The 12,569-nt window shown below is 62.3% G+C and overlaps 1 protein-coding gene across 2 annotated transcripts in view; it reads left to right on the top strand.

Annotated features, from left to right (window-relative positions):
• The window catches only part of LOC144309216 (melanoma-associated antigen 10-like), a 40,321-nt gene extending 35,297 nt beyond the window's left edge, over positions 1 to 5,024 (top strand). For both annotated transcript variants that reach the window (XM_077890431.1, XM_077890432.1), the window contains exons 2-3: positions 3,918 to 4,011; positions 4,174 to 5,024. In XM_077890431.1, the coding sequence (XP_077746557.1) occupies positions 4,449 to 5,018 (570 nt within the window). In that variant the 5' untranslated portion in view covers positions 3,918 to 4,011; positions 4,174 to 4,448 and the 3' untranslated portion in view covers positions 5,019 to 5,024. The remainder of the gene's footprint in view (positions 1 to 3,917; positions 4,012 to 4,173) is intronic.
• Positions 5,025 to 12,569: the final 7,545 nt, after the last annotated feature.

Genomic DNA, 12,569 nt, shown 5'->3' with positions numbered 1-12,569 from the left:
GCTCCGGCATGGGCGGGGGCCGCGGAAAGGGCGAGAAAGGGCCCGCCGGAGGCCAGGGGAGCCCTGCTGGCGGCTCCCTCACGGCCACACAGCGGCTGAGCTCTGCTCCCTGCAAGGCCCTGTGTGTGAGCAGTGAGGACACGAGGGGCCCGGGGCCACGCCGCCTTCGGGGACTGTGTAGAGGCCGCCGTCCGGCAGGGAGGTGGGGAGGGGTGTCCTGAGGCCTGCGACAGCCCCAAGGGGCGAAAGGGTGATGGGGGCGGCGGCTCCCGGGGGCAGGCTCTGCAGGGTCCAAGGCCCCGGGGCCCGGGGGGGGCTCTGTGGGCAGCGCGACTCCTCGTGTGCAGCTGAGGAGCGAGCAGCGGGCGGGGGACGGAGGCCGGCCTCCACTCTGCCTCCAGGTCGGGAAGCGGGGACCTGAGGCTTGTGGGGGGGAGGGGGGGGACACGCGCAGATTGCCTGGGCGTGGCGGGAGGGCGGGCCCAGGCCGGCCAGAGTCCCTGACCTCCCAGCCTGAAGGAGGGCCCCGCCCACCTGCTCCCCCCCCCCCCCCGACCCCCCAGCCTGGAGCCCATCTCCGCCGGACCCACCTGCTGGGAGCGCTGGGGACCCCCGGCACGGGGTCCGGATGTGAGGTGGGCCGACGTCCGCCTCGGAGGTCTGAGAGAGCGGAGGGCCTCGCGTGGGGGGTCGGATTGGGGTCCCCGCCGAGCGAAGGCGGGCAGGCCCGGGCTGGCGGCAGCCAGGCGAGCAGGTAGCCCCGGAGCGGCCCGGAGGGCGGCTGGAGGGGGCCTGTCGGGAATCCCGAGAACCCACGCGGGGGAAGGCGGGGCCGCGGCGTGGAGCTGAGGGGTGCCCGGAGGCAGGACGGGCCCGGGCCCTCCCGGAGCAGGGGTGAGGAGCTGAGGGAGAACTGCGGGGTCCCCCACCCCACCTTCATGCCTCCACTCCTCCCGGAGAGATGGAGGCACTGGGCCCCCTCCTTGGGACTGGGGGGCGGCCCTGGGGAGGCCGGACACACGCGGCCACCCGGGAAATGCGCACTTGGGTTGTGGGGGTGGGGACAGGACCCCACGGAGCTCAGCATCCCCGTCGGAAGGGAGGTTTGCCGGGGCCTCAGGGGGACAGGGGCACAGGGGTTGCCTGTGGGGGCGGGGTGGGAGGGCAGGGACACAGGTGCACAGGACAGAGGGGACCCGGCGGAGGTCAGGGCCCACGCTAGAGGGGCCCCCGGGAAGCCGCGGAGGAGTGGGATGGGGCCAGATGGTGGCCGGGGGTGCTGCAAGCCTGGCACAGCCAGGTACCCGAGAGCCTGAGGCCTGGTGTGGTGGGAGCAGACGCTGAGGGGGGAGGGGAGGGAGGGTCCCGGGGCTAAGGGGAGGCGAGGATGGACCTGAGGGGGACAGAGGGGACCCGGCGGAGGTCAGGGCCCACGGTGAGCCCGGGAAGGCCGCGGGGGAGCGGGATGGGGCCGGATGGTGGCGGCGGGTGCGGCAGGCCTGGCACATCTGGGTACCCGAGAGCCTGAGTCCTGGTGTGGCGGGAGCAGACGCTGAGGGCTGAGGGGAGGGTCCCGGGGCTAAGGGGAGGCGAGGGATGGACCATTGACAGGGACAAAGAGGACCCCAGTAGAGGGTCGCCAGGGCTGTGAGGCCCCCGTGGGGATGGGTACCTGCTCTCACGTGGGAGTATGGGTGCTCAGACTTCCACATCCGGGCCTCCTGAGGCACTGGGGGCCCCTGGCGTCAGGAGCAGGGCCTAGGACACGTGGGCAGAGGGGAGGGCCCTGGGTGGTGCTGGGAATCCCGGTGAGGATGCAGAAGAGGCCCGGGGGACCCCGCACCCCAGCCCAGAGTCGGCCCGGGAAGGTCGTGGGGGGGGGGGATGGGAACACGTGGTGAGGCCCCACTTCTGCATCGGGGCTCTGAGAGACCAGGGGGCTGGTGTTCAGAGCAGGGCCTCCCTGAGGGGGCAGACGGTGGGCCCAGGTCCTGCTGGGTTCCTGGCGAGGATGTCCATGAAGGACGGAGGGACCCCGCACCCCAGTCCACAGTCAGTCCCGGGAGGCAGGCCGAGTGGAGCCAAGCAGAGGCCTAGGCGCCCAGGGAGCCCCGCCAGCAGGGGTGGGGAAGAAGGGCCCAGGGAGCCTGTCCCCCGCCCCCCAGCTCAGCCCCCTCTGTGAGCCCTGGGAAGCCCCCAGGCTGGGTCATGGTCCTGATGGAAAGATGGTCACTCCCTGTCCCCGGTGGGGTCTGGGAGGAGGGGAGGGCCTGGGTGTGAGCGCCCTGGCCTCCCTCCGGTAGTCTGCCCGAGGGGCCCAGGGTCAGCTAGGGCTGGAGGCAAGGATCCCCGAGGGACTGAGACCCCCGAGGGAGTGGGTTCCCAGGGAGCCCGGAGCACCACGGCCCTGCCCCTGCTTCAGCCTCGGGAGGCTGCCGGGGGTTGGACGAGTCCCGAGCTGCGTGGTCGCTTGCTTATGTGACAGGGCCTCCCACACCTGTGGCGGTTGGGCTGGAGCACTGCCTCCAGGGTGTGGGCTGCGGTGGGGTCAGGTGGAGTGGGAGGCAATGGCCCACGTGTGGCTGGTGGCCAAGGCCAGGACTACAGGGGAACTGCAGCCCTAGGAACGCAGCCTAGAGTGGGTCCTGGGAGCCCCCAGGGCCCGAGGACCTCCTGGGGCGTGCCCTGGCTTGCCAGCCAAGTCTCCTAGAGCCTGGGGAATTGGAGGAAGGAGCAGGGCTGCAGACTGCCCAGAGCCGACCCGGGGCCTGAGGGGATTGAAGGTGAGGACCAGAGGGAGGACTGACGGACCCTGGGCCCCAGCACGTGCAGTCCAGGGAAGAAGGAGGCCCCTGTGCAAGATGAGCCCATGCTACGGTCCTGATGTCCACCTCTGAGTGTTAGGGCCTGAGGGCTTGTGCTTCAAAGTAGCAGGACCTCGGGGTTGCTTGGTGAGGGTGTGTGTGGAGGGTGTATGGCCAGCGGGGAGTCAGGGTGAGGACCTTGGGGACGTCCTGGCTGGCCCCACCTGGCCCATGAGCCAAGAAGCCAGTGCAGTGGAGTGGGGCCCTGCCCTCTGGGCAGCCCACGGAGGATGGGAGAGATCTGGCCCTCAGTGGAATGCTCACTTGTCCCTGGGGCGGGTGGGGGCAGGAAGGTGGACTGACCTGGGGTTGGTACGGTCTTGGTGTGAGGGGCACGTCTCCTCTATGGGAGGTTGGGGGCCCGGAGGAAGAGCAGGCCCTGGCAGGATAATGTTTCAGGGAGCGGAGGGCCTGGGCCTGAGGGTCTGGACTCAGGTCAGCAGAGGAGGCGGGTGCCCTGCCCTAGCCCTGGACCAGGCACTGGCGACAGTCGACGTGACATATGAGGGGATGCCTCCCACAGCAGGATCCCTAGGGACCAGGCCGCCCCAGCCGTTTGTGTGGGCCATGGGGAGAGGCGGGACAGGTGGCCCAACTGATTTCTCTGGACTTTGGCTGGTGGGGGGTCGTGGCAGGGGCCCTTGCAAGGAAGGTGCAAGGAGGGTAGCCTCAGGGCCAGCCGGAGAGTCTTCCCAGGCCTTGCGTGGGGTCCAGGTGAAGACCCAGAGGTGCCCCATCCCAGCCCAGATGGAAGCCAGAGCTGGCCCATCCCTTATGCATGATCCAGGAAGAATCCTGGAGACTTTGGCAGGTGTGGCCAAGGCTGGGCCCCTGGCTTCCTCCTGTGGAGTGTTGGGGACCTGTGATCTTGCAGGGACAGTTTGGCCAGAGAAGGACAGGGCCGGGGCAGTCTTTTGAGAGGCTAAGGAGGGGACTCCCCACCTTGACTGCAGGAGACCTCCCAGAGAATGTGGCAGCCGTCCTGTCCACACTGGGCCCCAGGGCTGGGCTGGCAGTCTGCACCCTGAGGACCCTCCTCCTTCCCTCCTGCAGGGACTTCAAGAACTGGCAGCGGAGGCCTTGGTCTGAGGCGGGGGTCCCTCAGGACACAGAGGTGAGGAGGCGCGAGCCAGAGCCACTTGGCCAGGTGAAGTGCACGCTCTCTCTGAGCCTGATGTCAGGGGTTCTCCCAGCCCAACACAGGGGAGCCCTCTGCAGGGGAGCCGGGCACGGCCCCCTGTCAGACCTGGTACCTCGGGGTGTCTTGGCCGGGCTGCCCCCTGACAAGCTCTCCCAACTCTGTCTTCAGGTTCAGCCCGAATCTGACACCATGCCCCTGAGGAATAGCAGCGAGCTTTGGAAGCAGGGAGAAGACCTAGAGGAGGCCCAGGGCCTGGGGATGCCCAGCTGTCTGGGGCTGAGGAGGAGGAGGAAGGGGAGGAGGAGGCTCCACCTTCCCCCTCTACCCCATCTCCCCCATACCACCTATCTCATCTCTCTCTATCCTCCTCCTCCTCCCCCTCCTCCTTCCCCTCCTCCTCCCCCTCCTCCTTGTCGTCTTGCCCTTCATTGTCCTTCTCTGGCATGGTCTTTGGCCCCCCAGAGGAGGGGTCTGCTACTCCCGCGGCCCTGAGTGCTCCCCAGAGCTCTCAGAGTGCCGACCGCTCCCCCAATGGTGGGGCAGCTGGTGGCCTTGGCCAGCCCGAGCCTCCTGGCCCCAGCGGCCCAGGGGAGGCGGGAGATGAGGAGCCCTTGGTGGAGGGCAGTTTCCGCATGAAGACGGCTGCCCTGGTGGTATTCCTGCTCCTCAAGTATCGCAACAAGCAGCCCACCAGCAAGGCAGAGATGCTGGAGGTCTTCACCCCAGAATACCAGGACGACTTCCCCGCCATCTTGAGCCAAGCGTCCATCTGCTTGCGGCTGGTCTTTGGCCTAGACGTGATTGAAGTGGATCCCAGGGAGCACTCCTACGTCCTCAACCCCATCCTGGGCCTCACCTGGGATGGGATGCTGAGCGATCAGTGGGGTATCCCCAAGACCAGCCTCCTGGGGCTGGTCCTGGTGTTGATCCTCCTACAGGATGGATGTGTCCTCGAGGAGGAGGTGTGGGAGACTCCGGGGTTCACAGAGGTGGCGATGGCCAAGAGCACATAGTCTATCGGGAGCCCAGGGGCCACTTCACCAACGCGTGGTTGCAGGAAGGCTACCTGCAGTGCCGGCAGGTTGCGGACAGTGACCCTGCCCGCAACGAGTTCCTTGGGTCCCGGGGCCTACGAGGAAACTAACAAGTTTCCACCGTAGCCACGTGAGTGTGCAAAGTAGTGACAATGAGATGTGATCCTGCCTTGGAAGCACCCACCCCACAGCTGGTGGGCACTTGGGGGCATTCTGTAGATGAGCCGCTGTGTCCCGCAGATAGGGCCAGTGGGCAGTCCTTCCTGCCACCTGACCCTTGGGTCTCCGAGACACGGCCATCAAACCCCTCAGGCCCCGCACGAGGTTCCTTTGGGAGGCCATCTGCCCGCTGCCCAGTGGCCGGGCCAGGATTGCGGGAGTCCTGCTCCTGGGGTCCAGCTGGCCGCCCCCATAGCCCCTGCTGCCTGCCCTGTATGTCTCTCCTGACCGTGGCCTCAGCCTGCAGACCTTTGGGCTTGGTCCTGTCTCCCCACTGCCAACTGCTCCCTCCCCAGTGCTGCTGCTCACGGCCACTCATCTTGCTGTCGGGGTCCCCAGATGGGGATCCCCTCTCTGCCTACCTGTGTTCCAGGGGTGCTGACCAGGCTGTGCCGCCGGCGGTGTATGTCCTAGGGGCCGGTAAATGACACTCCTAGCTGGTGACCCTGGCGACTGTGCCAGGTGGATATTCTCAGAGAACTCCTGGGTCATAGCCATAGTTCTGTGAAGCTGATGTCCTCATGAAGGCCACTGTGAGGTTGGCTCTCTGAGGCTGAGGCAGAGATGGGGTGTGTACCTATCAGCCATCCCCAGAGCTGCCGGGACCCTAGGGTCCCGAAATGGCACTTTGAGCAGAGGAAAGTGTAGTGGGTGACGGCGGTGGTAACCAGGATGCTCCCCCACACCCCGCAGGTCCCCAGGCTCACATGAGGATTTTGTAAGCAGCCAGGCAGGAGGGCCTTTGGGTCCCCAGGAGGCAGGCACTGCAGAAGGTCGGTTGCCCTACGAGAGGGGGGAGGAGGAGCACATGCCATCCTGAGGCTTGTGGCCTTGGCACAAGTCCCAGGAGCAGGCCCAGTGGGACAGTCCTGGGGGGAAGTGACTGCTGGGGCCCGGGGTTTGATCCAGGCCACCATGGACTGCTGACACGGAGCACTCAGGACGCCTGAGCACCAGCATGTGTGTCCTCGGGGAGGCATCTCTGGGATGCCAGGTTCTGTCCCACATTATCTGTATTCACACACAGCGGCCAGGTGTCTGGCAGTTGTCAGCAGGCCAAGGTGGATTATGCATGATGTCCCCTGTCCCCAGCAGGAAGTCCTGACGTTATGCAAATGCCTGAGCTGGTGTCCTGACAGGCTGGCACAAGGCACCTCAGCCATGGTCCTGCTCCTCAGGAGACCTCATTGCCGAGTGATGGCCATGCCTACTCTGAATGCACCCCCTTGGCTGGCCTCTGACCTGCTATCTGGCCTCCACCTGCCTGCCCTGTGTGACAAATACTGCTGGCACCTGCCCTGGGGTCATTCCTGGGCCCGACTTGGGCTTACCTGCCTGTCTTCAGGCACTGAGTTGGCCAAGCCAAGCTGGCCCCACCCTCAGAGAGAGCAGGTATGCCAAGGGTCCCCGGGACTGTCCCCTGTGGGGATGTAGTCGGGTCCTGAGACCCCCTGGGTTGTGTATTGATCTGCTGGCCTGTTGGGTGGCTGACGTGTGGCCTGACCAGGGCAATGAGCCTGTGGGATGACATGGGGCCCCAGTCAGCTGGGAGACAAGGGGCCAGACTGGGCCAGGGTCAAGCCTGAACCCCAGGGAGGTCCTCGAGGGGCCACAGCTCCTCCAGCCCCCTGCGTGTGCGATCCTCTCCCTCCTCCCAAACTCAGTCCTGCCCCACACGGCCCCGGGCCTGGCAACCAAGTAGAACGGATGGTGACCCTGAGGCGCTGCTAAGAGGCCGCGTGGGCAGGGGTCTGTGTCAGGCTGTGGGTGGCATCGGTGCCCAGCCCTCCCACGGTCCCCCAATCATGGGACGTAAGCATTGGCACGATGTCCTCCCTGGAGGACAGGTGGACTCCTACTGATGGCAGCGAAGACCCTCAGGCCCAAGCCACCAGGCTTCGCCCTTGGAGGGCACTCAGCTGGATGGGGCATTGTACCGCTCCCCCTGCCCCCGATGGATGCTTCGCGAGGCTGACCTTGTGCATGGTCACAAGGGTCACACGGTCACAAGGGTGACACGGGAATAGTCTCCCTGTAAGGTCAAGCATTGCTGTGCATTGGGCAGGGTGACACCCGGACGTACAGGGCCCGGTCCACATTGGCATCTATGGACCCCGCAGTCGTTAGCGTGCGTCTCGGGCCTGCTTTCCCTGGGTGTGGAGATTGGGAACCAGGCAATGGTTGTCTTCTGATCCCTGGGTCCGGGGAGGAAGGAGGTCCTGCTCTCCCAGTGTGGATGTGTTACCCAGGCCTGTTCCCCTCCCAGGTCACAAGTGAGCAAACGTGGTCCCTCTTGCCTGGAGCCGGCTAGCGTGACTGTCAGGTCCCTGGATGGGACACGGAGAGTCCAGCGCTGGGCTGGCCTCTAACGTCCCTGGGCTCCCTGTCCTGCTGTGGACGCTCAGCCCAGTTCTCAGAGCATGGTGGGGTCCCACCTGGAGGCTGTGGGGACGACGCCTGCTCCAATGCACCCCCAGGGATGCTCTGATGCCCCCTTCCCTGGACTGGCCCCTCCTGAGCATCCGGTTTACTCCAGGCTGCGGGGACGCAGCTAGGCAGCAGGTGGCTCATGGGGTGCTGAGCTGGGTCCTCGAGATGCCCTGGCCGAGAACAACACCTGCCCAGTACCCGTCGGCAAAGGCAGGACCGGGGGAGACCTCGTTGTGCGTGGCGTCTTTGGACAAGGCCTCGGAGTCCTGGGTGGGCCCGCGGGGGCTTCTTCCACTGGTGAGGGTGGCGAGGAGCTCTGTGCGGACGCAGGACACAGGGGCGCCTGTGTGCCAGGAAGGCCCCTTGGGACCCCCACGTGGAGGCTGCCAATGGACCTGGGCTCTGAGGGAGCCCCTGCCTCAGTCCCACTGAGCCAGAAGCAAGATGGGTTGTCACCTGGCCAGGCCTGCAGGGAGGGAGCGGGTCCTGAGTTGTGCGCGATGCGGAGGAGGCCAGAGTGGCAGCGGGGTCCGGCAACGAGCCGCCTGGGGGACAGAAGGCTGGAGTCACCCTGCGGAGGACACGCCCTGTCCATGTGTGTGTTGGCTTCGGCTCTTGCTTTTTAAAACGTGTTCATCATCCATTGAGTTCTGTACATTTCCGTGGACTAGATGTCGGAGAGTCTCGTGTGCACAGAAAGTGTGCTCGCCTTGCACAGAGTCTCCGGACCCTGCCGCCTCTGTTCCCCTGGTACTAGCATTGCAGATCTTGGGTCAGGGAGTTACGACTCGAGAGCTCTCTTCCTTGGGATAGTATGAGCTCAAGGTCACCAGGTCCTCAGATTGCCTCCGTTTTCTGCTTGCTGCGCATGTTTCCATTCCAGCATCCCGTCCAGGGTGCCCCACCCCAGTGGGTGGTCGCGGCGTCTCCCTAAGCCTCCCCTTGGCTGCGGGAGTCTCTTGGATGCTGGTGTTGATGAGCTTGCCATTTCTGAGAAGTCTGGTCGCAGGCGCGGTAGGATGTCTGTCACCTGGGGTTGGAGAGATTTCTCCAGGCTTAGAGGGAGGCTGCAGCTTCCGGAGAGGAAGAGCACAGAGGAAAAGTGCATTTGTAGCACGCAGTCGGGAGGGTGAGGACAGATTAGGAGGAGGGTTTGCCTCTGTCCATGTTGACCTTGACCTTGTGGGGGAGGCAGTGGCAGTCAGGTGTCCCCAATGCAAAGTGACTCTTGGGCGTGCCTGTTCCACATTGTCCTGTGTGGCAGGAGTTCACTGCACAGCTCACCTCTGGGGTGAGGGACGATGCTCCCCCTCTTTGAGGGCAGAGTATCTACCCTGGTTCTCCAGAGTGTTCCCGTAGGGCAAATTTGTCTACTCCCATACAATTTTTCCTTTCCCATTCCATCACGTACTTCTCTCACTAGGGACTCAGAATGTTTCTTTGAGTTGTAGGTTACATTCCTAAATGACTTTATTTGGTCGGTCAGCTGCTCCCAGTGTCGCTCATTGAAAGGTGTCTCAGTTTCCCTTTGATGAACAATGTAGTTGGATTGGAGTTTTGTTTTGTTTATTGGTTTTTGGTTTCTTTGTAACCAGGTCCCTACTTGGAGGCACCACAAGATACTCCAGATGCTCCAGGCTCCTTGGGAAATTAGAATATATGGATTTCTAGATTTCTAGATCTGTGTCTATATTATGTCTGACTCTCTCTCCATCTCTGTCTTTTTCTCCATTGCACAGGTGTCTGCCCCCGCTTCCTGACACAGGCTCCTCAAGCCCTTGTCCATGTGGGTGCTAGGAGGCTCTTTTGTCCTACCATGTAATCCTTGACCTGTGCTTTGACACAGGGCTCCTAAGACCTTGTCAGCTCCCAAGCTATAGGAGCACGAGGGGCACCTTTTGTCCTAACCAGGGGCCCCGAGGGGGGCTCCAGGTGGCCCTAGATGCAGATTGCTCGCCAGAGAGATTAACCATAATTAGAAGGTTGGAAAGTTCAGCCCCATGCCACCATTCTCCAGAGTATGAGTGGCCCCGGACAAGCAATCAATAATCAATCATGACAACACGAGGAAGCCTCCATGAAATCCCAATATTAATGGGGTTTGGGGGCTTCCAGGAGAATGAACACCTCTACATTCCAGGAGAGTGGTGCACCCAAGTCCTCGGGCACAGGTGGGCCTGTGCTCAGGATCCTCCCAGGCCTCCCCTGGGGGTTGTCTTCACCTGGCCGCTCCTGCCCTCTACTAGAAGAGTAAACATGTTCCTCTGAGTTCCTTGAGCTGTTCTAGCAAATGTTCAGCTCCAGGGTGGGAGGGCCGAGAGAACCTCTGGTTTGTAGCCCTCTCGGTCAGAGCCATGGGGAACCTGGGGACCTGCTCTATGGGACTGGCATCAACGGTGGGATGCGGTCTTGTGGGCCTGAGCCCCTGACCTGTAGGTCGTGGTGCTGTCTCCGTGTATAGAGTGTGGGAAGCGAATCACTAATGGAATTGGGACACCCAGCTGGTGCTGCAGGGAATCGCTTGGTGCGAGGGGTGGGGGAGGGAAAGCCCACAAAACTGTTAGATGTGTTTAGGGTGTGTCCGGTGTGTGGGAATAGAGGACAAGCTCATGGGGGGAACCTTGACGGTCTGTTAGTCGCTCATGTGGTGTATCTCCTGCTCCAGTCCGGAATCATCCTGACGTCTGAAGGCCCTGCTTACTTTCCTCCATGAATGGTTTAGAAGCCAAGATGTGCCTGCTGAGTGTGTTCCTTGCGACTGGGGTGTTACTAGTTCTTGGCCGTGTCTGCTGACAGAGCGGGGAAACCTATACAGGGACCTCAGCCCTGTGTGTGTCCCCACACATTTCCTGTGCTGTGATCTACTGTTTCTACAGGAAGCTTCCCGTGGCCTCTTGCTGACCACCCCCACTCACATCCAGTTCCAGCTGGATCCTTGTTATCCTGGTTGATAAGTAAACATCCCTTTCAACAGTGAGAAACTCGGTTCCTCCCAGTGACCACCATTTGCATACTTGTCCATTCTAGTGTTCCTGTCCGGTAGCATCAGCGGTGTTCACCTGTGTTCACCATCTCGGGGAGCAGCTCCATGGACTGGAACACTGTGCTTATGTCATCCCCTGGGGCTTTATTCCCGCAGAGTCCCCTGCCTCCAAAGCTCCTTAGCTCAGCAGGCCATTCCCTGGCCCCTCCCGTGACAGTGAGTGACAGATTTGTAATACTCCTGCCAGGGTTGGGTTCCTGGGACAGTCTGCGTGCCTCCCTGGGATTGCAGCGATGGTCGCTGTGATTGTCTGCACATGTGCACTGCACGTCCCTGAAGGTACCCTCTCGTGTGTGCGCTCTCTGGGTTTAGAGAAGTGCGTGACACCGTAGAGCCACAGGTACAGGGTGGCACTGAATGGTTTCAGTGTCCTAATGTATCCCCAGCCTTCTGCTATCGGGTCCTTCTTCCCTTTGCCCAAACCCACGGTACTAGCCCATCTTTTCAACCCGTCCTGTCATTCAGCCTTTTCTAGATGCCACACACTGGGACCCACAGGGTGCGGGACATTTAAGACTGATTGGGAGTAATTCGAATGCTCTTTCTCTCTCGGTGAGTCTAGCTAAAGGTGGTTCACATCTCTTGATCTTTTCAGAGAACAAACATTTGTTCACCTCAATCTTCTCTGTATTTCCTTTGTCTTTGTAAGGCGTTTACGTGCAGGGAGTCTCCCACCCAGTGTGGGGCTGCAATGTCAGAGCTGCGCTCCCCCGACGGAGCCAGCCGGGCACCCTGTTGTCTCTCTGTTCTGTTTCACCTCTGTGCATTCTGTTCTCTCTCACTGCCTTCCCTGTGCCTGCGTAGGGTTCACTTTGCTCTCTGGCCAGCTTCCCGGTGTTGAGGGCTAGGTGTGTGGGGTTTGTGTTTGTGTTGTTGGGCCTTTATAGCTGGAGAATTCTCGGGGCTGCTTTGGCCTCATCCCGTAAGCTTCGACACGCCTGCCAGGGTTTTTGTTCATTTCAAAGCATTTGCCAGTTTCCTGTTGACTCCTGCGGTGTCCACTGATCATTGTTAGGGACCGAATAGCCATGCCTCCCAGATTCACATGTTGCCACCATACGCCCGCACCTCCGAGTGTGTGTGTTGCTGGACTTTGGGCCTTCCACGTGCTGACTGGGTTCATAGGGAGTCAGTCAACATGAGCTCTGATGCCATATGGCTGGTGTCCTCGGGAAGAGTAGGTGGGGACATGGGGAAGGCGACAGCACCTGGGGCATGCATGCACACATGCGGGAGGACCGTGTGCAGAGGTGGCAAGAGTGTGGCCACCTGCGGGAGGAACAGAGAGATCGCAAGCTTGCTGGCACTGTACCCTTCGACTCCCGGGATTCAGATCTGGGAGAGAACCCATGACTTTTGTCCTGGCAGCCGGGACACACACACTGGAGCATGTGGGAGTGGGCTGCTTGACTTCCAGCTCTTTGAAAACTTAGAGGAGGGCTCCCAGGGTCGAGAACCGTGCTCCTTCCACCTTGGCCAGGGAACATCCGCTGTGTGACGTTGGGGACAGATGGGCACAGTTGTTTTCCAGCCCTGGGGTCTCCTGGCGCCAGGCGAGGCTTGGGTTCCCCTCCTGATCTCTGGGCCACTTGGGCTCTGCTGTGTGGGAAGCCAGCCTTGTCCCCACAGTCCCTCATGTTCTCACAGGTCTGGAGGCTCCAAGTCTAAGAACCAGGCGTTGGACATCCGGTTTTTGGGGTGGGCAAGGCTCTCATCCCGGCTCGGAGAAGGCCATATCATGTCGCTGGGTCTCTCCCGGTGCCTCGCCTCTGTGTGCAGGTGGGGCGGGGAGGCAGATGTCCACGTGTCCTCTGCTTCTCCTGGGGATGCTAGCACTG

This window comes from Canis aureus, chromosome X (assembly GCF_053574225.1).
Source record: "Canis aureus isolate CA01 chromosome X, VMU_Caureus_v.1.0, whole genome shotgun sequence".
Taxonomy (NCBI): Eukaryota; Metazoa; Chordata; class Mammalia; order Carnivora; family Canidae; genus Canis; species Canis aureus.
Note: the sequence above shows the minus strand (reverse complement) of the source record. Positions and strands in the feature narration are given on the sequence as shown.